Source organism: Papio anubis, chromosome 13 (assembly GCF_008728515.1).
Source record: "Papio anubis isolate 15944 chromosome 13, Panubis1.0, whole genome shotgun sequence".
Lineage (NCBI taxonomy): Eukaryota > Metazoa > Chordata > Mammalia > Primates > Cercopithecidae > Papio > Papio anubis.
The window spans coordinates 101,143,448-101,170,202 of record NC_044988.1 but is presented as its reverse complement, the minus strand read 5'-3'; the positions used below and the strand labels follow the sequence as shown (position 1 = coordinate 101,170,202).

The window sequence follows — 26,755 nt, the reverse complement described above, 5'->3', positions numbered from 1 at the left end:
ACCCCGTCCATATTTCCTCGTCTTCTCCAATGAGGAGATGAAACTGACGCTTAGAAGCTTCTTCTATGTCCACATTTTTATAGTCCCACAAAGCAGCTCATCTTAATTAATCCCAGAAAGATATAATTCATGTCCCCTAAAATGAAGCAAACAGGCTGGGTGCGGAGGCTCACGCCTGTAATCCCAGCACTTTGGGAGGCCGAGGCAGGTGGATAACAAGGTCAGGAGATTGAGACCATCCTGGCTAACACGGTGAAACCCCGTCTCTACTAAAAATACAAAAAGTTAGTCAGGCATGGTGGCGGGCGCCTGTGTCCCAGCCCAGCTACTCAGGAGACTGAGGCAGGAGAATCGGTTGAACCTGGGAGGCAGAGGTTGCAGTGAGCCAAGATCGCACCACTGCACTCCAGCCTGGGTGACAGAGCAAGACTTTGTCTCAAAATAAATAAATAAATAAAAAGGCCGGGCATGGTGACTCACGCCTGTAATCCCAGCACTTTGGGAAGCTGAGACGGGCGGATCACCAGAGGTCAGGAGTTCAAGACCAGCCTGGCCAATATGGAGAAACTCCGCCTCTACTGAAAATACAAAATTAGCCGGGCGTGGTGGCGCATTCCTGTAATCCCAGCTACTAGGGAGGCTGAAGCAGGAGAATCATTTGAACCCGTGAGGCGGAGGTTGTGGTGAGCCGAGATCGTACCATTGCACTCCACTCTGGACAACAAGAGTGAAACTCCGTCTCAAAAAAATAAAACCAAAAAAAAAAAACCACGAAGCAAAATAAACCAGTCCTGTGTGGGTCACTGGAAAGCCAGTGAGTGCTGGTTTAAGTAAGACACATCCACAGTGATCACTGACTTATAGGACATCACTTCTGACTTGAATGGGAGAGGCCTCAAGACAAGCAAACAAAAGGCCCTCACGTTTCAAGACCTGATCAAGTCTCCTGGACTACATGAGCCACTTCAAAACTCCTGAGTAGAACATGTGGAAAATCGCATTCCTAAACACCACCTTAACCTCCAGCCACCCTCGGCTTCCAAGGAGAAATTTCCAGCAAGAAGTGCTACACAATCCGGCTCCTTCCCTGGCCAACCTAAGATAAGGGAGCAGTAGAGAGCAGTGCCGGCTGATTTAAGTCACAATCCCCAAAGGAATGGGTTAAAAATACAGGTCCTAACTGGGCTGGGGGAGGGGAGGACTGGAAATCACTCATTCACCAGCTCCCCAGTGATTCCGACTAGGATTGGGAGCTTTAGAAAACAAGCTTTTGAACTGGGGACCTAAGTTAATTGGTCCTTTGTCCATTCTTGCCACAGCCACCAGGCACAACAAAACTAACAACTGGATGACAGAGGGGGAGGGGACAGGCCTGGCCCAACCCAAGAGACAAAAAAGGCACAATGCCCAATGGTCTAGGCAGCACGTCCAATGGACGCACAGATCGGGTACGAGCCAAAGAGCCACGTTTCCAGCTTGAACCGGAGACCCCAGTGACATCAGCACCCTTCTAGGAGCACAGAGAGACGAGGGGAGGAAGTTCTGTGACTCCATCGAGTGCCCAGAGGCTGCAGTCACTTACTCTGAGGGCGGAGGCTTGGTCCTGGCCCATACGACAGATCTAAGACGCCCTTTTCTTTGCCAGCCTTGTCCTGCCCTCCAGCTGCTTTCAGCGTCGGAAATTCCTCGGGAGAGAAGGATAACAGTCGGCTTGAGCCCCTTAAACCTGTCAAGAAGACGGGGTAGACATGGAGGAAGTGAGATGGAGTCAACAGTCGTCTGCTTCCCAGCTCCACACCTTGAAAGCCATGTTGCCTGCAAGTGGGCTTTCTGAGGGAGCCTTGTCACAAGGGTGCCCTGTGCTGGCAGATGCCACCAGGGGGGCGCTGAGGGTGGCAAGGGAGGCTGCTGCTGACATCATGATGCCCCTTCCCAGCTGGCCTGCAGGGACCAGTGCCTGCTTACAAAGGGAATGGGGTAAGATATCACAGCAACTCCAGGCCATAGCCTGCCCCAGCAGGGAAGGTTCTGCGGACTGCCTGGGGCCACAGACAAATCAGCCCAGGGGAGGCCGAGAAGGCAACTGCTTTCCTGTGGAGGCAACACCTACAGAGAGTGCTGCCATCCCTGCCCCAGGCGACCCCAAAAGGATTAAGATGCTGCTTCTGCCAGACACAGTGGCTCACACCTGTAATCCTAGCACTTTGGGAGGCCGAGGTGGGTGGATCACTTGAGCTCAGGAGTTCAAGACCAGCCTAGGCAACATGGCAAAACCCTGTCTCTACCAAAAATCACAAAAAATTAGCCTGGTGCCAGGCGCCTGTAGTCCCAACTACTCAGGAGGCTGAGGTAGGAGGATCGCTTGACCCCGGGAGGTGGAGGTTGCAGTGGGCCGAGACCGCGCCACCGCACTCCAGCCTGGGTGACAAAGTGAGACCCTCTCTCTAAAAATAATAAAATAGGCCGGGCGCGGTGGCTCATGCCTGTAATCCCAGCACTTTGGGAGACCGAGGCAGGCGGATCACGAGGTCAGGAGATTGAGACCATTCTGGCTAACATGGTGAAACCCCGTCTCTACTAAAAATTAAAAAAAAAATTAGCTAGGCGTGGTGGCAGGTGCCTGTAGTCCCAGCTACTTGGGAGGTTAAGGCAGGAGAATGCTGTGAACCCAGGAGGTTGGAGTTTGCAGTGAGCCACTGCACTCCAGCCTGGGCAACAGAGTGAGACTCCATCTCAAAGAAATAAAATAAAATAAAATAAAATAAAATAAAATAAAATAAAATAACACCTGCTGGTAAGATCAGGTGGAAATTAGATGTACAGACATGAGTACCTCCTCATTCACCTGTCCTTCTGCATTTTCTACTAAGTTCCTTGAGCCCTACAAGGCTAAACATTCCACTCTTATAATCCTGGGAACAGTTTAGTTCTTCATTCTGTCATTCATTCCTTGACATTACAACCTGCTTTAGAGAAGAAGACTTTCCTAATGTTGTTCCCTTACACACAGAACTTAGCAGAGGTTCTGCCACCATTTTCAGATGAACAGATTAAAAATGGCACGTCTTCTGATCTGGAATACGCAGCACACTCCAGATAGGAGAAATCTAGGAACAGTGGCGACACCACACAACAAATGGCCCCCCGTGGAATGCCTTGTTCCCTATACAGCTAAACCCCAGCCTTCCCCTAAGTAGTTTAAATTATTCTTAGCACCACTGATCCATAGACCTGTTCACTAAAGCTGACTGTGCCGGCAAGGCGCGGCTGGATCACCACACAGGCATGTGGCAGCAATTTGCTCAAATAAACCTGACAGGGTGAGACTGGACACCATTCACCAATGGTCAGCCAGAGATGGCCTCCAAGCGTCAAGAAGGAGCTCCGGGGCACTGTGAAGGGGGCTCTGACTCAGTCGCTTCATTATGGTAGAAGGTCACAGGCAAGAATCAAATAAAAACTCTCATTTTTAAAATACAGGATGACCAGCCTGGACAACATGATGAAATCCTATCACTACAAAAATCACAAAAATTAGCCAGGCATGGTGGTGTGTGCCTGTAGTCCCAGCTACTTGGGAGGCTGAGGTGGGAGGACTGCTTGAGCCCAGGAGACTGAGGCTATAGTGAGCCAAAATTGCGCTACTGCACTCCAGCCCCCATGGGCAACAGAACGAAACCCTGCCTCAAAAAAAAAAAAAAAAAAATGGTAGATTTGAAATTAGGAAAAAAACCAGCATCTGTCCAATATTGCTGTTCCATCTCCTCCTTCTGCTTCAAGAATCATGAAGATATTATTGTAAGCATGAATTAACCTTAATAAGGATAAAGGGTAGGAAAAAAGTCTCACAGCAAAATACCAGTATTCATAAGGTGTCAATGCTTTATGATGTTCACCTGCCATCTGTTCTCCACCATAAGAAACAGGCAGGAAAGTCGGGGGGCTTCTTCCAAGGTCACAGGCTGAGCCACTGGTGGGGTAGTAGCTGGTGTCTGAGTCTCTGACCTCTGCCCAAACATGCAATCAGGTCTCCTGGGTCTGTTTCAGGTGACCTATCAATTGAGTCTATCAATTCAGGAAAAGCCCTTTTGAATTCCAAAGAGTCATGAAAACACTTGTGGACAACACCCTCCAATCCCCACACTCCTGACAGTGTCGCAGACGCGTGACTCTAGCACAAGATGGGGAACCAAAACAGACTTTTACACTTGGCCCCCACCCTGCCCAGTGTGTCAGTTCTGTGGGCTGGCAGGTTTCTGCCTGCAATTGTTTTCTTTCTTTTTTTAAATTTTGAGTAGAGATAGGGTCTTGCTATGCTTTTCAGGCTGGACTTAAACTCCTGGGCTCAACCAATCCTCTCACCTTGGCCTCCCAAGTAGCTGGGACTACAGGTGTCTGCCACCACACTCGGCTGATTTTTTGTGTTTCTTATAGAGACAGGGTTTTGCCATGTTGCCCGGGACTCAAGCAATCCCTTTGCCTCAGTCTCCCAAAGTGCTGGGATTACAGGTGTGAGTCACCACATCCAGCCCTCACCCCCATTTTTTACACAAATGGTAAGATACTATACATACCATTCTGTACTTTTCTTCACCTGGAGAGCTTGCCAAATCAATAGAAAACTTCTGCTTTTTTTCTTTATAGCCAAATCACATTTCATTACCATAATTTTACAGGCATTTCAAGGGACTGTTTGCGATCTTTTGCTATTATAATGTTGCAGTGAATAGTCTTGTACACAGGTCATTTCACACATGGGCAAGTACAATTTGTAGACTAATTTCCTCAGGGTGCACTTGCCAGGTCAAAGGGTATTATGTGTTATTATTTTGCCAGGCAGTGCCAAACTGGCTTCCATAGGAGTTGGGTCAATTTATACAGGGGTTTTTCTTTTCATTTTTGTAGTTCTTTTTAAATAAAAATTAATATATTCTATCTACTTTTAAAAATTCTAACCTTACGGAGTTTGCAGTGAGCTATCATGCCACTGCACTCCAGCCTGCGTGACAAAGACTGCCTCCAAAAAAAAACAAAAACAAAACAAAACAAACAAAAAATTTTACCTTACAGAAATATAAGATATGGAAAGCCAAAGAACCAGTTACAAGTCCAGTGAATGTTCTTCATAAAGCATCTTCAAAGACGCTTTTGAGGCCAGGCACGGTGGCTTACGTCTGTAATCCCAAAACTCTGGGAGGCCAAGGTAGGAGGATCACTTGAGCCCAGGAGTTGGAGACCAGCCTGAGCAACATAGTGAGATCTCATCTCAATCAATCAATCAATCACTCAATCAATCAATCAATCAATAAGCCAGGTGTGGTGGTGCATGCGCCTGTGGTCCCAGCCCCAGCTACTCGGGAGGCTGAAGTGGGAGGATCGCTTGAGCCTAGGAGTTCAAGACCAGCCTGGGCGACATAGTGAGATCTTGTCTTTACTCAAAATGGAAAAAAAAAAAAAATCAGCCAGGTGTGGTGGTACATACCTGTGGTCCCAGCTACTCAGGAAGCTGAGGTGGGAGGATTGCTTGAGCCCGGGAGATCGAGGCTGCAATGGCTATAATCGCACCACCGCACTCCTGCTGGCACTCCATCTGTACCCTCAGCCCCCTGGGAGAAGCTGGGGCATTGAAATCCAATTGGCACATTGACTGATGGGTCACTTCCCGTTGGAGACTGAGGGAAGAGCCTTTGAACACAGGGATTTCAACCCACAAGGGGCAGGACCTCCTAGGCATGGCAGGCTGGGGGTGAGGTTCAAGGAATGAAGGATGTGCAGCTGGTTTTCTAATATAGGCTACTAAAGACCAAGTCTGGTGAAGCCTTGGCTGGCAGGGGTAGCGCAGGAGGCAGAAGGCAATACCCAGGATGGCGGCAAAGGGTAAAAAAGGGCAGTCAGTGCTACTTTACAGGAGAAAGTGAATTGTGGGCTTTCCCCAGTATATTCCTTTGAATCGTCTGCCCACACCATGACCACTCACCTTCCCACTCAGAGCTGCTGCCTAGTTTGGTCTGAAGCACAGTATGCTAGAAACATTCAAGCTATCATCAAAAATTAGAAGAGCTCCTGTGGAAAATCCAGATCTTTTGGTTTTCTCAAGAACATCTGCTGACCCACATTCTCCAAGGACTGTGGGGGCTGGAGGGCAGCCTGGATGCACAGAACTCACCAAACTGCTTTAGCCCACTATCCTGGGCCTGCCTCGGAGGCGGTGTGAATGTGTAATTCCCATGAATTTATTTTTTAAAACTCTGAACACTGTTTCCTTCAGTCCATCGCCCTCATCTTTCCCCTGAGCTGCTCCACGGAAGCAGCACAGTGGGTTCCGCTTCCAGGGAGCTTCCTGTGTGTTGGGCGCAGCACTTCTGGTAACACCACGTAACCCTCGGAGTGCTTGGATAGAACATCCTCCAGGCGGGCCACTCCAACCCCACGGCCAGCTTCTTCATCAACCCAAGCCACACCACGTGACACCTCCCACCTGTGGTCCCAGGAGAGAGGAAGCGGATGGTGTTGGCAACGCCACAAGCACGGAGCAAACAGGGGCCCACCAGCAGCATGGCCCAGTCAGCACTCCTGTCTCAGCAAGAGCACTCATCCAAAGAAACCAAAGAGCTGGCCCCTCTGCAGAGTCAGTGCCCTGCAAGGCAAGGGCTCCACAGAACAGTACCTCTTTGCGGAAGAAAGTCCTCAAAGCTTCTGGGTGCCTAGACCCAACCAGACATTCTGGAAAAGACATTTACCTCCCCCTCCCCACCGTCCCCAAACACACACACACACATGTGCGCACTTACCACCTTCGTGTCCTACTGGCTTTCCATTCAGCTGTGCCCATGACTTTGGTCCACCTGGCACTGAATTTGTATTCTGAAAGAAGGAAGAGAATCAGAAGAGGGCCAGCTCCCTTATTCCACTGTACAGTGACAGCCCATTACAACAAGCTGCTGAGAGGCCAGCCCCTTAGATTTGAACCCTATAAGGATCCATCCACCACCACTTTCTGAGCAGCAGCGAAGCCCTGAACGACCCCTGCAATGCACACTCCACACAGCAGTCCCAGGGACCAGAAAATGCCAGGCCCACTCTACAGACAAGGAGCAGGATTTGGGGAGTGATCAGCTTCAAGTCACACAGACAGTGACACAGCAAAGCCAGGACCCAAACCTGTCTCCCTCTATGTGGTGCTCTGGAACCTCCCATGTCCACATAGAGCTACTTTATTTTGCTCCAGAGACAAAGACTAAGGCCCAGTTCCGGCATGTGTTTTTAAAACTGCACCGCTGCTAACGAGGAACATGAACACGGGAAGGCCAACGTGCCAGATCTTGAGCTGGGTGGGCCAGCTGCAGCACCTTCTGTAGTGACTGTGACTCTACAAGGCACAGCTCCCCTCCTGAGAACCATGCCAGGTCACCTCTGCTGAAAAGTCGCCAGGGTGGCCGGGCGCGGTGGCTCAAGCCTGTAATCCCAGCACTTTGGGAGGCCGAGACGGGCGGATCACGAGGTCAGGAGATCAAGACCATCCTGGCTAACACGGTGAAACCCCGTCTCTACTAAAAAATACAAAAAACTAGCCGGGCGAAGTGGCGGGCGCCTGAAGTCCCAGCTACTTGGGAGGCTGAGGCAGGAGAATGGCGTGTACCCGGAGGCTGAGGCTTGCAGTGAGCTGAGATCCGGCCACTGCACTCCCAGCCTGGGCGACAGAGCATGACTCACGTCTCAAAAGAAAAAAAAAAAAAAAAAAAAAAAAAAAGAAAAAGAGTAAGCCAGGGTAGGCATTGTCACGAGGCACACCCAGCCTGACCAAATGCTCACCACACCCTGGGGAGGTTCTAGTCACATTCACCACTGAGGCTCAGAGAAGAGTGACTGAGTCAGATGCAGAACAGCAGAACCAGGACCAGTCCCAGCCTGCCTATGTCCAGTGCCCTTTCGAGTCTCTAACCGTTAAGCTCACCCCATCTTTTCCATTCAACTAACATTCAACTCACAGCCTCCTTCTTCTAACTGAAGGTAAAAATACACAAAACAAGCTGCTGCTTTGTGAAGTTTCCCCACTTACTAGATGAAATGCTATATTAAATCACTACCCTCTCCCACCCACCTCAGCCAGCACCATCCACTCACAAGGCAAACAACTGTCTCTCTTGCCTGTGATGCAGAGCTGACCGGGTACAGCAATCCATTTACTCACCACAGAGGTGCCCTGAATGCTTTACACTGGTGGCCTGGGGTGCCTATACAGTTTCCCTGCCGCGGACTACAGAAGGGTGGGGTCAGTGGCACAATGGAGGCAGTGCAGCTGGGGCCAGACACATCCCACAGGTGGGCTAGAGGCCTTCAGATCCAGCAGCAAACAGGAGGCACAGGGGCTCCCCTCCACATAAGGTCTCCACTGAAGGCCTTTAATATGCTAATGCAATCCCATCCCTCCACTCCCCTCCCCTCTGCAGTCACAGGGATGACTCCCCTGGCATTAAACTAGGAAGAGCACACATAGGACCAAGAAGGTGTTACTGAGACTGCTGGCAAACTTCATCCCAAGAGCAGAGCTGCTGTGATCCCTCCGTGGAGATGTTCTAAAACTCGCCCAACACCGGGTGCCTCTTCTTACCTGTGCCTCACACGTGAGAGACACCAGATAGCAGCAAAGCAGCACTGAGCGCCGGATACGGTGACCCCTGCGCCAGGGCCAGGATGGGTTCCCCTTCCTAGGCATAGAGCTGCCCCTTCAGCAATTCAATCAAACAGATGCCCAGGACCTCACCCACAGTCCCCCCAGTGGTGGAGGTCTGGACACATACATCTTCAACAGGTTTCAGAGGCAAATCTGATCTCTGAGCTCTATCAGCTCACTCCTTCTCTTTCAAATTCTGGGAAACAGAAAGGAACTCAACTCTAAATACTCTGACTAGCCTAAGGTCCCAGTAGATTTACGCCAATGAAAAGGGCGTCTTGCACGATCACAGACCCCTCTTTTCTTCTTTGTCTTTAATTTTAAAAGCACAGTTCAGTGTTAGGTGGGGAGAGGGTGTCCTGGCAAAGCCACAGACTTTCCCGAGTATGGTTACAGCAGAGAGGGGATGACATTTGAGACCTCATATTGCCCATGCAGCAAAGCAAAACCAAAGTATGTTCATTCCCGCTGCCAAGAGAGCTGGTGAATACTACATTTCTTTTCATCTTCTAAAAAATTCAGACTTCTCATCTAGATTTCTACCTCCGGCTAAGTATATCTTCCTGCCAATCTCTAGAAACCCATAGCGAGACTCTGATGGACTGAGTGTGTTATGAGCTCTTGCTTGGTGAAAACGTTACTTTCTGCTTAGAGAAACATTTAAAATGTATCAACAATTAAAGGATTGTAGCTTCGTATTTCCCAAAGCGTATTCTTTTTTTTTTTTTTTGAGACTGAGTCTGGCTCTGTCGCTCAGGCTGGAGTGCAGTGGCCGGATCTCAGCTCACTGCAAGCTCCGCCTCCCGGGTTTACGCCATTCTCCTGCCTCAGGCTCCCGAGTAGCTGGGACCACAGGCGCCCGCCACCTCGCCCGGCTAGTTTTCTGTATTTTTTAGTAGAGACGGGGTTTCACCGTGTTAGCCAGGATGGTCTCGATCTCCTGACCTTGTGATCCGCCCGTCTCAGCCTCCCAAAGTGCTGGGATTACAGGCTTGAGCCACCGCGCCCGGCTCCCAAAGCGTATTCTAAGAGACATTAGTCCCTAGAGACATTCGGTGAAGAAATGTTTCCTGGGACAAATAAATTTAGGGACTGCTGCCCATTATATCCTCTTCTCAGAGAGCCACAGTAGGTATTAGCACATGAAAGGCACTGAAAAGTACTGCAGTAAAGGAGCTCGCTTCATTTTGTTTTTCGAACTCACCCGGCCAGTGAACCTTTCTGTGACCTGCCACTTTTTGTCTTCTTGTGACCCAAGCTTCCATGGACATCACGTGACGCTTCCATGGAGCTTCACCCTGAACTAGTCTGCAGTCCGGCCTGAGTGACTACGCCTCAAGGTAAGTCAACAGGCACCATATCTGAGGTCTTTTTCCAAAAGTTGCAGATTAAATTTCTTCACCAGTGACCACGACAGTTTCCCATGCTGGTTTTCTAAAGTCACTCATTGGGTGTGCCTCTGGAATAGACAGGCCATGCACAACCACACTTCTCAGTAGCAACTCCTCCCAGCCCCCAGCAACAAGGACATTGAGGGACTACCATGCCCAGGAAACAGTTGGGATGGAGTCCCAGCACCTACCTCCTGACTGATTGACTGTGTCGGTTTCTGCAAATTGGAGACAGATTTCTGCGAACCCGGCTGCGGCAGCGACTCCGGCGGCTGAGAGGCCGTCGCACTGGAACTAGACAAAGGCAGGGCAGTGGGGTCAGGCACCGCACAGGGTGCGCTGGCCAGGTCTCTGCATTCTCAGGAGCCACAGCTGTTCAGCTGCTCACAGGAAGCAGACCTCCTCTGGCCAACAAAAATACGACTTTCCCCAGCAGATTTTTATGCTGGCAAAAACTAATGAGAAAACAAACCATGCTTTAGTTCTAGTCACTGGCATTTAAAATTAACACAAGACAGTCCTCTGCCTCTTTTTCTTTTTTTTTCGAGGCAGGGGGTCTCACTCTATCACCCAGGCTGGAGCGTAGTGGGGTAAACTTGGCTCAATGCAACCTCCGCATCCCAGCCTCAAGCAATCCTCTCACCTCAGCCTTCCAAGTAGCTGGGACTACAGGTGTGAGCCACCTTGCCTGGTCTTTCTTTTTTTAAAAATGAAACTTTTCTGCCTTCTTGTAGAGCCTTCTGTCTGCAAAAACTAAAAGCTCACTGTAAACAATGCAAGTGAAGGATTTGCCAACAGGGAAACTGAATCACTGGAATGAAAGGCTTGTGCCCCTTATCCCAGACCCAGAGCCCATACCTACTCAGAGGGTTGACTTTTTAACCCTCTCCACGTTTATAAATACATGCTCAGAGTAAAAATAAACTTATAAATAAAAGTAGGTAACACAGAACATCATGACCTCATCATCCAGAGAGAAACTCCAAGCAGGTTTCTCTATACCTGTCAATAGAGTTTTGTTTTTACCCAGCAGAGTTTTACACTGCAGGAATATAGTATTTTTCCAACAGAAGTGGAGTGACCCCATACATAAAGCTCTATGACTTTTTCTACTTCATGCATCTGAACATCTTTTCATCACCATAGAAATGGATCTTCCTTTTGCTTTTAATGATCACATAACACAACTAGACAGGTCATAATTTAACCAATCGTTCATACGGGTTTTTTCCCCTCTTACAGATACAACTGCAATAAGAATTTTTTTTTTTTTTTTGACAGAGTCTCATTCTGTCGCCCAGGCTGGAGTACAGTGGCATGATCTCAGCACACTGCAACCTCCGTCTCCCAGGTTCAAGCGATTCTCCTGCGTCAGCCTCCCGAGTAGCTGGGATCACAGTTATGCACCACCATGCCTGGCTAATTTTTGCATTTTTAGTAGAGACGGGGTTTCGCCATGTTGGCCAGGCCAGTCTCGAACTCCTGACCTCATGTGATCTGCACAGTTCAGCCTCCCAAAGTGCTGGGATTACAGGTGTAAGCCACCGCACCTGGCCTACAATAAAATTTTTTTTTTTCTTTTTTTCGAGATGGAGTCTTGCTCTGTCACTCAGGCTAAAGTGCAATGGCACGATCTCCGCTCACAGCAACCTCTGCCTCCCGGGTTCAAGCGATTCTCCTGCCTCATCCTCCCAAGTAGCTGGGATTACAGGCATGCACCACCACGCCCAGCTAATTTTTGTATTTTTAGTAGAGATGGGGTTTCGCCATGTTGGTCAGGCTGGTCTCGAACTCCTGGCCTCAGGTGATCTGCCCTCCTCGGCCTCCCAAAGTGCTGGGATTACAGGTGTGAGCCACCGCACCCAGTCAAGAATTTTTAAAATATATATCTTTGCACCCTTTTCCTGTAAGTAATTCCATGGCATATGACCTTAGAAATGGAAATGCTGGATCAAAAGATGTTTTGAAGTTTAAACGATTGCCAGGCTGCCCTCCAAAAAAGGCTGTGTCAGTGAATTTACACTCCACAGGTGAAGTGATGAAATCAACAAAAAATGGCCGAATGAAGGTTTCTGCTCTAACTCAGCCCTCCAGTCACTGTAGGCAACTTTCCACTCAACAAGATTCAAGGAGGGCAGCCATCCCTTTGGTAGGAACTCCTCCAATACAAGTGGCTCATCTGTAAATGGAAGCCAAACTCTTTACAGACACCATCTTCCAAGATTCACCTGACCCAGGCAACTCACCATTCATGATTATTACAAACAGAAGGTACTGACTGGGTTCTTACATCTCCTTCTACCTAAAAGAGAAGCTTCCAGGAAGTCGCACCTCTGTGTTCTCCAAAACTAAGGACTGAGTCCCCACGCTGTGGGCCCACTTGCCACATGATACCTTGGTGGGAGGATGTGGCCCGGGGCGGCAGAGAACCACACCAGGATCTGTGCCTTCACCAACACTCCGTCCTCACCTCTTCCCTGGCGGACGTGCTCCAGCACAACTAGCCCTCACTGGAGCCGCGAAGGCAGAGTAAAGGCTGGATAACAGGAGGGAGTAATGCTTTGTCCTCTCTAGAACTTTTGGTGGTGCAGAGGCATTTCAGTCCTTCCATTAAAATGTGCAATATTCATTTTGTTCCAGAGCTCATGGTGTGAATGGAATGAGTACCATCTGAATGGAATGATGACCGCAGTCAATATCTGCCCCTCCTCTGTGTCAGGTTTGGGCTAAGCACTTGATCTGTGCTAGCCCATCAATGCCTCATGGATACCTTGTAACCATCAGCAGAGCCAGGTATCATTCCTACTTCAAGGGGGGACACTGAGGCTCAGAAGTCAAACAATTCGCCAGGTTCCATCAAGCTAATAAGTGGTCTAGCTGGAAACCACGTAGGGCTGGTTGATTTCAAAAGTCATGCTATACCGCCCATCAATATGATCCCTAAGCAAACTGTCAGAAACATTTTAAAAATAACTTCTAAGGCCCTATTGTGATTACTACTTTATAATCATCTAGCTGAATAACTAGCTCACTCTCTACATCTTGTCTGAAGTAACTACAGGCAACAATTTTATAAAAGCTGCCATGGTCATTTCCAGCATAGACTTGAAAGAAAAGGATGCGGGGGTTGGCAGCCTGAGATCTGGGTCCCTTTTGCCGTCTGGTTTCCCACGTCAGCACGGAGGCCACCAGAGATGCAGGCCAGGAGGGCGCTGCCGCCAGACAGCTTTGTTCACATTCCTTAACAGGTAAACCCCAGCAGCAGGTTTCTGCCTGCCAGCCTCAACAAGGCCCTGTCCCTCCCTGAACACATCCCCTTCCCTGAATTGTCTTAGCACTGGCTGAACACTCAGAGAGGACTTGCAGTAGGAGACAAAGGTACAGCCATCCAAGTGGGCCCCAGGCAGCCAGGCCCTGTGTTTTCAGCCCACCACACAGGGGCTGTTTCTCTGATGACAGCACCATGCCGCCCTCGGCCCTCTAGGGCTTCTGGAAGTCCTGTGCTGGCTCTGATGACTGGGTCTGTTTAGAGCAACGGCGGAAGTCTCCTCTGTCTGGGAAGCTGCTGGGCCCACGATTAGGGAGGCTGCATGATTCTCTGCCGAGTTCAGCTCACAGGGACACCCACCACCAGGAATGAAGTCCTCAAGCCCCAGCTCTGTCCACAGTGTTTCTTATAGGAATTGGCTCTGAGTCATTACATAAGCTCCTCTGGGGTGATGAGGCCTTTCCTAATAAGGCACAGGGGGAAACTGGTCACTGGGGACAAGGCTGTCCACAGATGTGCTGCTCCATTGGCTCTAAAACCCAGAAAAAATGAAGGCAGGGAACAAGAAACACACGAAGCACCAGGGCCCGAGAGGAAGCGGCTTCATTTGCGTCTCCCAGTTTTCCAGCTCTGCCACGGCAAAGACTAGTGCTGCAGTGGTCAAAGGGCTAGGATTAGTCTGCCAAAGGGAAGGATACTGGACCACCCCTGGAGTGCCAGCTCCCACTCACCACCCACCTCCTCCGTTTACCTCTTTGGGTCTTGCTGATCCTGCTTGTTTGCCCATCCCGTCCCGTCCTTGGGTACTATCACGATGTTGGGGTCGTTTCCTTTGTTTTCAGACTTCAAGCTCGGCAGGTTTGCAGGTGGTGGCATGCGCCGGGCTGCGGCAACTTTCCCAAGACTCTGTAAGCCATGTCTAGGAATAACTGCAGGGAGAGGGGCACGGAACAGACACCACGCAAAAAGGTCACAGAAGGAAAGAGGCCGGATGCATTTCGCTGTTCTTTCAAACTCTAAGTGATCATGACAAAGCTAACCAAACAAAAAACAAAGGGCAGACCAGCAGTGGAACAAACAAGTGTTTGGTGTCACTTTAGTCACTTTACAAGCTGTGCACTGAAGACTACAGGGACAAAGGAGCTGCTGAAACCTGTACAAAGGCTTCCATTTCACTAGTGGGCAGGACAAGGCTTGGGGACTTTACGACATGGGTGAGAAGCCAGGCCCAGGAACCTCCAGCTCACAGAGGAACCACTTCTCTGCAAGTTGAGACAGCTCTGGTCTCATTACAGGACTAAAGGGACAGCCTCTACCTAGACCCAAACCAAGACTGAACAGGAACCTTTCGACATTCATGAATTCTTCACGGGGTGTGAACAGGATCAACATGAACCTTTCCAACAAGTTCCAGAATTATCAGGAACCATGAAAGCTAAAAAGGCTGATTAACACACCAGGCGTGGCGGCTCACGCGTATAATCCCAGCACTTTGGGAGGCTGAGGTGGGTAGATCGCTTGAGCCCAGGAGTTCGAGACCAGCCTGGGCAATGTGACAAAACCCTCTCTACTAAAAATACAAAAATTAGCTAGGCGTGGTGGCACATGCCTGTAATCCCAGCTACCCGGTTTCAAAATAAATAAATAAATAAATAAATAAATTTAAAAACAAAATTTTTAAAATTCTTTAAGGATAACACTGGCTGGGCGCAGTGGCTCATGCCTGTAATCCCAGCACTTTGGGAGGCCGAGGTGGGCGGATCACCTGAGGCAGGAGTTCGAGACCAGCCTGACCAACATGGAGAAACCCCACCTCTATTAAAAATACAAAATTAGCTGGACGTGGTGGCTCATGCCTGTAATCCCAGCTACTTGGGAGGCTGAGGCAGGAGAATCACTTGAACCCAGGAGGTGGAGGTTGTACTGAGCTGAGATCATACCACTGCACTCCAGCCTGGGCAACAAGAGTGAAACTCTGTCTCAAAAAAAAAAACAAAAGGGTAACACTAGTGCCTATTAAGTCCCATTCTACCCATCAGGATAAAAATATCCACAGCTTTGGCCAGGCGCAGTGGCTCACACCTGTAATCCCCACACTTTGGGAGGCCGAGGCAGGTGGATCGCCTGAGGTCACAAGTTTGAGACCAGCCTCGCTAACATGGGGAAACCCTGTCTCTACTAAAAATACAAAAATTAGCTGGGCGTGGTGGCTCACGCCTGTAATCCCAGCTACTCGAGAGGCTGAGGCAAGAGACTTGCTTGAGTCCGGGAGGTGGAGGTTGCAATGAGTTGAGATCATGCCACTGCACTCCAGCCTGGGTGACAGAGTGAGACTCTGTCTCAAAAAAAACAACAACAAAAAAAATCCCCCCAGCTTCAATAAGGTAATAAATGGAGAAAATTCCACTACAGGAAGTCAGGATGCTCAAGGCTCTGAAATCACACCTCAAGCACGAAGTAGAGAGTGATTCTACAAGCCTGGTGTGCACAAGCACGGTGTGCACGGACCACATCTGTCTACCCAGGTGAGGGACTCTGGGTTTCTGGGATTTGTCACTAGGAGAAAGTTTGAGGAACTGGCCTTCAACCTCGGGCCTTACCTGAGGATCTAATCGCGTCTACTGATTTTCCTTTATACTTATCAAACAGGCTGAGAGTCGAGTACTTGCTTTTCCCATCCTTGCCCTTGGTAATTTGCCCCAAACGATCGGACATTGCGATGAAATGTCATCTAGTAAGGAAATTTTTCTCGGCACCGCTCCCGATCTGCCTTTGAAATAGAGAAGGAAAAAAAGAGAGAGAGAGGAAAAAAAAAAAAGAGTGTCACTCCAGCAGAACCTCTGATCCAGCAAAGTGAATCCTTTAGGAATCATGGATCTCCTTAAAGATCTGAAGACAGCTTTGGACTGTCCTTAGAAAACTGCTCTCACCACTCACAGGCTGTTCATTCACATTTACAGGGCATTTTGTAGACACCCCGAGGCGATCTGTGGAGTACCCCCCAATCCCCACCTGCTGTTAATTCCTCTCACTCTGTCTGAGTTGGCTGGAGCCTACTGCACACCAACCACACTGACATGTAAACTTCAACAGAGCCCTCTCCAAGTCAAGGACAGCTCAAGATGGAAAAATAAATGCTCAGTACTTGTAGCACGTCCATGTATAACACTGAAAATAAGACTAGCAGAATAGGGGAGGTACACAACCCACTTATGCCATGGTTGTTAGTCCCAAGGACAAGCAAAACCAAATCAAAGGAGGGCAACCAGAGTATTAGCCTTCAGAAATAATCAGGTATATGCACTTTTTGAAATAAACAACTAGTACCCAGAGAGAAAACATCTGCTTAGGCAACGAAAGGGCTCTCTAAGGTACATGCATGGAAAACAGAAAGCAAGAACTCCCCAGGGCTGGCAAGGGAGAGACCACATGGGGGCTATGCCATCTGTACTTGCCCCTTTCAAGGGACAACCCTGAAAAGACCTTCCTCTGCTACTTTCTAATGTTCTACAGGTGTCCATGAGTCTACTAGTGCTCTCCTCATCAGTTCACTCACTCACTCACTCACTCACTCAAAATACTAAGTGTCTGGCTGGGCGTGGTGGCTCATGCCTGTAATCCCAGCACTTCGGGAGGCTGAGGCGGGCAGATCACTTAAGGTCGGGAGTTCGAGACCTGCCTGGCCAGCATGGCGAAACTCCGTTTCTACTGAAAACACAAAAATTAGCCAGGCGTGGTGGCACATATCTGTAATCCCAGCTACTCAGGAGGATGAAGCAGGAGAATTGCTTGAACCTGGGCTGCAGTGAGTCAAGACTGCACCACTGCACTCCAGCCTGGGTGACAAAGCGAGACCCCATCTTAAAAAAAAACACAACAAAAACAAATACTAAGTGCCCACCAAGGGCCTGTGTGCCAGCAGGCACTGAGGACTAAGAGCTTCACTGTTTTTTATTCCATACCCAACCATGGCAATAGGTTCTAAGCTTCCTTACCAAAAACCAAAAACACTTGATGGGCTCAGTGGCTCATGGCTGTAACCCCAGCTACTCAGGAAGGCTGAGGTGGGAAGACTGCTTGAGGCCAGGATTTTGAGACCAGCTTGGTCAACACAGCAAGACACTGTGTCTAAAGAAATTAAAATAGGCCAGGTGTGGTGGCTCACACCTATAATCCCAACACTTTGGGAGGCTGAGGTGGGCAGATTACCTGAGGTTTGGAGTTTGAGTCTAGCCTGGCCAACATGGTGAAACCCCATCTTCACTAAAATTACAAAAATTAGCCGGGCATGGTGGTGCATGCTTATAATCCCAGCTACTCAGGAGGCTGAGACATGAGAATCGCTTGAAGCCAGGAGACAGAAGTTGCAGTGAGCTGAGACTGCCCCCACTGCACTCCAGCCTGGGTGATGGAGGGAGACTACATCTCAAATAAATAAAAATAATTAGCAGGACATGCTGGCATGCACCTGTAGTCCCAGCTACTTAGGAGGCTAAGGCAGGAGGATCACTTGAGCCCAGGAGCTTGAGGCTGCAGTGAGCTATGATCAGGCCACTGCACTCCAGCCAGAGCAACAGAGCAAGAACCTATCTCTTAAAAAACAAAACTTGTAGGCCGGGCACGGTGGCTCACGCCTGTAATCCCAACACTCTGGGAGGCCAAGGCGGGTAGATCACGAGGTCAGGAGTTCAAGACCAGACTGACCAACATGGTGAAATCCCGTTTCTACTAAAAATACAAAAATTAGCTGGGCATGGTGGTACACTCCTGTAATCCCAGCTACTCAGGAGGCTGAGGCAGGAGAATCACTCGAAACCAAGAGACAGAGGTTGCAGGGAGCCGAGATTGTGTCATTGTACTCCAGCTTGGGCAACAGGGCAAGACTCCGTCTCAAAAAAAAAAAAAAAGAAAAGAAAAGAAAACTTGTGTAAGTGACCATCACTTCTCACTGGAAAACAAAGCTAAAGCAATAATTAAGGCATATGTTTAACATGCCCTCAATGACATAACGGCAACAACTACAATTCGTCATTTTACTACTGTCTGGTAAAAGGCACTTGGTAGTAGCTGCAGAAGCAAGGTTTGCCATTTCACCATCTTGTTCTGACACCATGCAGGCCAGGAGGAACACATGCGATGTGGTGGGGCGGCAATCTGTACCCCAAAGGATGACTTTAAAGATAAAACTCTATATTATGGGCCGGGTGTGGTGGCTCACGCCTATAATTCCAGCACTTTGGGAGGCCGAGGCAGGCAGATCACTAGGTCGGGAGATCGAGACCACCCTGGCTAACACGGTGAAACCCCGTCTCTACTAAAATTACAAAAAATCAGCCAGGCATGGTGGCAGGTGCCTGTAGTCCTAGCTACTCGGGAGGCTGAGGCAGGAGAATGGCGTGAACCCAGCAGGCAGAGCTTGCAGTGAGCCGAGATCGTGCCACTGCACTCCAGCCCGAGCAACAGAGCGAGACTCCATCAAAAAAAAAAAAAAAAAAAACAAAAACAAAAACTCTATTATGATCCAAATAAAACACAAGGAGTGAAAATCGATTACAAACAGAGGCCAAAACAAGTGAGACAAAAGACACTGACTGAGCCGGTGCCATGTCAAATATGCAAGTGTGCAAACCATCCTTTCATTCATTGAACAGGTACTGACTGATGCCTATGATCCGCCGGTCACTGAGAGACAGATCCGCATGCAATTCCTATCAGGAAATGCTCATGAAGAATGCAAGAAGATGGGTGCCAAGGGATGAGTGGTCATAAGTCCAATCTGTATGAGCAGGGGACACAACCAGAGGCTCACACTGCACCCTCCTTCAAGGAAATTCTCCTCTCTGCACCACATGGCTTCAGCCATCCTGGTTGGTTACTTAACTCCCTTCTCTCACCCAAATCCCAGTTTATTCAGCTGCGGCCATGGGCCAAGGAATACCAGCGTGTTTGAAAATGTGCAGGAGCATTTTTGATGTCACAATGACGGGAGGGCCGCCCACATTCAGTGGCCAAGCCCAAGGATGCTGAATGTACTAGAGTGTGTAGGAGAGTCTGGCACAATGAAGAAACATACCAGCAAAAGAGCTTCCAAGCACTCACTGCCCTCAAGTTACCTGCCAGCAGCTGCTTGACCCCAGCAGCCCCCCCCAGAGCTCGCCTCCTGCCCCAGAGCAAAGGGCAGCAATGCTCAGGATGGGAGTCGGTCTCACATGCCCAATTCTGATCGCAGTGCCCACGAACTGGCTGCTTCCTTGCCCTGGGGTCCATAAGCCATTTGAAATCTCCCTCCCTGAGGCTGGGTCTAGTGAGTTGCTATCCCACCCCAAAAGTCATAATTAGTAAGAGAATCCTTCCCTGGGCTAGATTGCGAGCCCCTTGAGGACCGAGTGAGATTCTGTCTCAAAAAAAAAAAAAAAAAGCATGTCTAGATTTCACATAGAATGCTTTTATTTTTTGAGACACAGTTTCTCCCTGTCGCTCAGGCTGGAGTGCAGTGGCGCCATCTTAGCTCACTGCACCTCCACCTCCCAGGTTCAAGCAATTCTCCTGCGTCAGGCTCCTGAGTAGCTGGGATTACAGGTGTGCACCACCACACCCGACTAATTTTTTGTATTTTCAGTAGAGACAAGATTTCGTCATGTTGCCCAGGCTGGTCTCAAATTCCTGGCCTCAAGTGATCTACCTGCCTCAGCTTCCCAAAGTGCTGGGATTAAAGGCGTGAGCCATTGTGCCTGGCAATATCGAATGATTTCTTAAATCAAATGTGATTTTTTTTTCTTTTTGTTGAGATGGAGTCTCACTCTGTCACCCAGGCTGGAGTGCCGTGGCATGATCTTGGCTCACTGCAACCTTCGCCTCCTAGGTTCAAGCGATTCACCTGCCTCAGCTTCCCAAGTAGCTGGGATTACAAGCATGCACCACCATGCCCAACTAAAATGTCATGTAATTCTGAAAACTGACCAGAAATACATTTGTTTCGATAAATTTTGCTTAAAAAGTCCTCTTAAAATCTGTTTGCCCTGGCCTCTACCAGTTCGCTGATAACAGATCTTTCTCTGACTCTGTGCTGACCAGGCCTGAGGGCAGAGGGTAGAATGAACAGACACAGCTCTCAGTGCAACTACCTGGCACACACCACACTTCTCAAAGAAGGTTTGATTCATACTTTCCCATACCCTAGTGCAAACAAAAGGAAAAAAACCTTGCTCAGGCCAGGCATGGTGGCTCACACCTGTAATCCCAGCACTTCGGGAGGCCAAGGTGAGAGGATCACCTGAGGTCAGGAGTTCAAGACCAGCCTGGCCAACATGGTGAAACTCCGCCTATACTAAAAATACAAAAGGGGCCGGCGCGGTGGCTCACACCTGTAATCCCAGCACTTTGGGAAGCCGAGGTGGGTGGATCACCCATCAGGTCAGAGGTTCGAGACCAGCCTGGCCAACATGGGGAAACTCCGTCTCTTAATAAAAATACAAAAAGTAGCCGGCTCGGTGGCACACACCTATAATCCCAGTTACTCAGGAGGCTGAGGCAGGAGAATCACTTGAACGTGTGAGGCGGAGGTTGCAGTGAGCCAAGATCGCGCCATTGCACTCCAGCCTGGGCAACAAGAGTGAAACTCTGTCTCAGAAAAAAAAGCAGTCAGGCATGGTGGTGCACACCTGTAATCTCAGTGACTCGGGAGGCAGAGGCAGGAGAATCACTTGAACCCAGGAGGCAGAGGTTGCAGTGAGCCGAGATTGTGCCACTGCACTGCAGCCTGGGCAGCAGAGTGAGAATCCATCTCAAAAAAAAAAAAACCTTACTCAAATATGAGACACTCTCCGGGAAATTTAGAATTGTGTTTAAGAGACGTTAGTCTGTCTACAACTGTTGCTTGAAGTATGTCCTCCCAGTAAATTCAACCACCTAACAAATACTAACTGGGCACCTTCTATGTTCCAGGTGAAATGTTTTCCACCCCTTCCAATCACAGAGCCTTGGTGAAGCCAGCACAAGAAACATATTGGACTAACATCTGCACTTAATCTGCTTGTACAAATTTTTTCTTTAGTGCCCTCCATTTTTTTTTTTTTGGTAAGATAGAAGCTCACTCTGTCACCCAGGCTGGAGAGCAGTGGCACAATCTTGGCTCACTATAACCTCTGCTCCCAGGTTCAAGTGATTCTCCGGCCTCAGTCTCCCAAGTAGCTGGGATTACAGGTGTGCGCCACCACGCCCAGCTAATTTTTGTATTTTTAGTAGAGACGGGGTTTCACCATGTTGGCCAGGCTGGTCTCAAACTCCTAACCTCAAGTGATTCGCCCACTATGGCCTACCAAAGTGCTGTGATTACAGGCATAAGCCACCGCACCCAGCCAGTGCCCCCAACCTTTAAATCAAGTTTTGCCCTTATTGGGCACACTATTGGCCTCTCTAGACCTCAGTTTCCTCATCTACTGGAGTGGCCTAGACAAGCACCGACCCTAAAATCAAGTCCATCAGTGTTGACAACTGACAGCCAGAGAAATAAAAAATGGGTTTACTGGCCAAGCGCAGTGGTTCACACTTGTAATCCCAGCACTTTGGGGAGCTGAGGCGGGTGGATCACTCGAGTCCAAGAGTTCAAGACTAGCCTGAGCAACATGGTAAAACTTCGTCTCTACTAAAAACACACACAAAAAAATTAGCTGGGCGTGGTGATGCATGCCTGTAATCCCAGCTACTGGGGAGGCTGAGGCAGGACAATTGCTTGAGCCTGGGAGGTGGAGATTGCAGTGAACAGAGATTGGGCCACTGCACTACAGTCCGGGCGACAGAGGGAAAAATCTATCTTAAACAAACAAACACACACCAGAAAGAAAGAAACAGCTTACTGTGGAATCAGCCACCTCTTGTAAGCCTGGGATTGGATCCTATTTCCTATACAAACTTAGGATACCAACAAGCAACCAGGCGAATCACTGCTGCAGTGAATGAAAGCAGCCCCTGTGAGGACAATCACACTCTCCACAGTGAAGACTGCAAGGGTGGACAATCTTCCAGCCTCAGCATTCCCTCAGAGCAGGGGCTGGCAAACTAGTCAGCCTGAAGAGAAATAATCAAGAGGCCATCTGTGGCCCACAAAGCCTAAAACAGTTACTGCCTGGCCCTTTACAAAGTGTATGCACACCTGCTTCAGAGCAGTCGAGAGACCTTTCACTGGACACAACTCCAAAATAAACCAGAATCGTTCAGATTTCCTCCTGTTGTAGGGAATCTCCACTGACCAGGCCGAGTGTGAGGCCTGGCCCCGCCCACAACCATCTGGCTCCACTGCTTGCCAGGGCTTTTCACAAACATCAGGCCAGGGCACTGTTCACAGGGCTTCAAATGCCTGCCGAGTTTCCATCCATCAACACACATGCATACCCCAAGCTAAGCTAGCCCATCAGAAGGCAGGGAGAAAGCACTAGTGAGCCTCCAAGTGTGAAGCAGGAAGCCGGCTGAGACAAGAGAAAAGCTCTCCAGCGGATCTGAGGCATTTCCATCCAGTTCTGACTTACCCCTAGGTCTGCGGGACTAGACCCGGCAGAGACGCACCAGGTCCTTGCAGGTGAGCATAAGTTGAACCGTGGCTTATGGCCACAGCTGTACCTCACCTTCTCTCCCTTCTATAGGCAACAGAATTCTTTTTCTCCCCAAACAGAATCTGACTTGGAACCTAAGTATGACATATGAAGCAGACACAACCCAGTGACGCCTGCTGGAAAGAAATCGAGCCCGTGTGCCCCCTTGCTGTAAGCCCTCCTTTCCCACAGCAGCCACTCAGAGGCACTGCCACGGGGAGCTAGAGCATTCTGAAATTTGCCAGTCTAAAAGAAAATATTGCCATTAGGCAGATTTAAAAAGGGCTTAAAACCCGTATGAAGATAGATTTGGGAACGAATGAATGGAGAAAAGAACATTGAAAAAGAATCCAGGTTGCATATTTTGGCACATAATCTAAAGAAGTGCGCCCAGGCTTTGCTGGAACAAAAACAACCAGAAAGATTCGCCAACAACGGCAACTTCACATCCAAGCCCCGCCTCTCCAGACAGTGCCCGCCTGTCCAACAGGTTCCTGCTATCTGTCCACCAGAGGGAACATCTCTGCCCTGTAATTTATCAAAAGCCATTTCTGGGTAACAGGCTTAAGTTCACTCCACACTTGAGTGCCAGCCAGTGTCAGATGCCTGACCAGGGCACTGGCATGACCTGTCATTTACCAGGAACCACTACAGCTCTGCATTCAGGGGTTATCAGTGGCTGCCAGCACGCCAAGGGTCAGGCACCCTGCTGAGCCCTCATGTGCTCTACTCCTCTTCACAACAGCACTTTCTGGAAGATACTACTACCTGTCTGACAGAGAAGGACGTGAAGGTTCAGTCAATCAGGATAGAAAAGTAACACACCCGGCCGGACGCGGTGGCTCACGCTCATAATCCCAGCACTTTGGGAGGCCGAGGCGGGTGGATCACAATGCCAAGAGATCGAGACCATGCTGGCCAACATGGTGAAACCCCGTCTCTACTAAAAATACAAAAATTAGCTGGGCTAATTTTTTCTTTAGTGCCCTCCATTTTTTTTTTTGGTGCATGCCTGTAGTCACAGCTACTTGGGAGGCTGAGGCAGGAGAATCGCTTGAACCTGGGAGGCAGAAGTTGTAGTGAGCCGAGATCACGCCACTGCACTCCAGCCTGGCAACAGAGTGACACCCCGCCAAGAAAAGAAAAGGGAAAAGAGAAAAGGGAAGGGAAGGAAATGCACCCAAGGCAACCAAGTGCAGGGCCAGGCTTGGAGCCCAGGCTGCACTGGACACCACCAGGCTGCAGACGGAATGCCCTGCGACCTGGAGTCTGCTTTGCCGGTGAGAGCACCGGGGCAGACACAAAAGGCGGCGCGATGGGTTCTGATGTAAGTCAGCCCAGGCTCAACAGCTGCTTTCTGGCCAACTGCACAGATGATGACGTTGGACAGCTTCAAAAACAAGCAACTTATTTACGCCATGTCACCAACAGCCAGATTCTCACCCAAGGCAAGTCCAGTCGCTTTACTCTTTTCACAGGTGGGCACCTAGAGATTTCATGGCTCTTTCCTCCACTCACAATAGTGACAAAGGCCCAAGGCTGACCTCAGGGGGACACAGTGAGTGCTGCAAAGTGCCCTGGCCGTGAGGCTGGGGGTAGTGAGAGAGAAAGGTGGAATGTCTCTTTATAGAAGGAATGGAAAAATCCCACCGCTAAACAAAACATAGCAAAAATCATGATTCCACAGGAATGGAAATTGATAGCAGGCTGGATAAACACTTCAGGAAATAACAGTGTGGGCCAGAAAAAGGACATGGTCACTGGACAGTTGACTTATTAAGTCTCAGTCAAGAACCATCACCACAAAATCTAGGGACAAGATTAAGGAAGTCTATCCTTCTACAACACATAAATCAATGTCTGGCAAAAAAAAACCTTTAACATAAGTAACGTGACCTCACCTACTTCAAATACTCAAATGTTTACCGACCAGTGTGTGTGCCAGATCCTGTGTCATTTGGAGCTGAGGACATGGAGACAGGAGACTCCACCCTGCACTCCTGCAGCAGGAGAGATCTGTAAACTTTGTCTGTAAAGGACCAGACAGTAAATGTACTCAGCTTTGCTGGCCACACAGAGCTCTCTGCTGCAATTGCTCAACTCTGCCTGACGCTGTCATAGCATGGAAGTAACCCCAGACAATACATAAACAAAGGGGCATAGCCGTATTTACAAAAACAGGAGGTGGGCTGCAATCGGGGTTACAGTTTGCTGCTTTCTGCTTCAGAGGGTAAAGCAAGTATGGACATGAATACATTGCAAGACGATGATGAACTTGTGTGCATACCAGGGTGGGGGAACCCTAGCTGGGTTTGAGGGGACACTTCTGCTGCCTCACTCAATGACAGCCTGACCCAACCCCCACCACATCTCCAGCTTGCAGAGGCTCCCTATATGGCACTGTCAGAAAAGCAAGGGTAGGCCAGGTGCAGTGGCTCACACCTGTAATCCCAGCACTTTGGGAGGCTGAGGTGGATCACCTGAGGTCAGGAGTTCGAGACCAGCCTGGCCAACATGGCGAAACCCTGTCTCCACTGAAAATAAAAACATCAGCTGGGCGTGGTAGTGCATGCCTGTAATCCCAGCTACTCAGGAGGCTAAGACAGGACTCACTTGACCCCAGGAGGTGGAGGTTGCAGTGAGTCGAGATCACACCACTGCCCTCCAGCCTAGGCGACAGAGAGAAAAAGAAAAGCAGAGGTGGCTTTCAAAGAGCCCTAAAGCGCCCACATTTCTGTTCCCTAAGAGCCGGGCAATGGCCCATCTGGAAAGCTGAAGGCTGGGCTCAGCTGTAGCACAATCCACGCATTCTACTTGCAGAAGCCCCAACGGGTGAGGTCCCTGCAGAATACTGCACAAACTCTCGAAGAATAAACAACCTGAAAATAAGGTCTGAGGAAACAACAGAGTGGGGAAAGTGGGGTTCCTGGTAACCCAGTTTTCCTTATGGGAGACATAAGCCACCCCTAGAAGACCACGCACCCCAAGGAAACAGCACATAGAGGAAGCAACAAATTCAAAGTAAGAGAAAAGAAAAAATAAACAAGCATTGAGGCATGTGGTAGGGACACAGCAGCACTCCCCACCCCCAGTGGGGGGTTCTCCAGCACTTAGTTGTGAAACCCTTGCCGGAACCACACGGTCAGCTGGGTCTCCCTCCACCAGAGCCATGGCTCACACAGCAACACAGACCACAGGGAGCACCTGCTCACACACCTTCCACATCACTCCCCGCCACCGCACCAGGGTCAAGTCCAGATCCCCCTCAGCCCAACATGTTGGCCCCACGCTGCCACCCAGCCTTCTCCCCACCCCACCCCCAGCAGTCTCAAATCTGAAACACTGGGTTTGCATCTCACCTCCACTCCACACTGACTGTGACTTGAGGTCTATTTCCTTGTGGGTTAAGTAAGGTGAACATACCATGTTCACCTCGCACCTCTCAGGTCTGCTGTAAGGAACAAACGAGAGAACAAAGACCCTGCACTTGACCCAGCACTTGTCCTCGGTAGGCACCCGACCAATGTCAGCTGTCACCTCACCACGGTTCTGCTGTTGTTCTCTCTGTGGTCCATCCCATTACCAGCTTTCAACAGTGCTCATCTCTCCAGACTCCTGTGCAGCCAGGGAAGCCTCCGTTCCCCAGCAGGGCTGCTCTGGGTGCTGCTGGGTAGACCAGGCACCTGTGCTTCTGCCTCCTCCTGTGCACCAGGGACCCATCCCCATGTTGGTGTGTCACAATTTAAGGGCGCTGGTACAGACAGCAGACCTTCAAACACCCATGAGGACAAACTCCCAGGTGTTTAGGATCTGCTGGCGGACCCCTTTAATTAAT

General features: G+C 49.5%; 1 protein-coding gene across 14 annotated transcripts in view; it reads right to left on the bottom strand.

Moving 5' to 3' along the window:
* PRRC2B (proline rich coiled-coil 2B) overlaps positions 1-26,755 on the bottom strand; it is a 127,237-nt gene that overhangs the window by 53,464 nt on the left and 47,018 nt on the right. For 9 of the 14 annotated variants that reach the window (XR_004178028.1, XM_031654652.1, XM_031654651.1 and 6 more), the window contains exons 2-6: positions 15,934-16,103; positions 14,085-14,262; positions 10,257-10,359; positions 6,792-6,864; positions 1,583-1,726 (exon numbers count right to left, since the gene is read on the bottom strand). Coding sequence is in view for 13 of the 14 variants with exons in the window: in XM_031654652.1 (XP_031510512.1) it covers positions 1,583-1,726; positions 6,792-6,864; positions 10,257-10,359; positions 14,085-14,262; positions 15,934-16,048 (613 nt within the window). In the remaining variant the exon portion in view is untranslated. Of the gene's footprint in view, positions 1-1,582; positions 1,727-6,791; positions 6,865-10,256; positions 10,360-14,084; positions 14,263-15,933; positions 16,106-26,755 lie in introns of those variants that run through there. The other 5 variants (XM_031654653.1, XM_021927114.2, XM_021927113.2 and 2 more) reach the window with 2 other exon arrangements.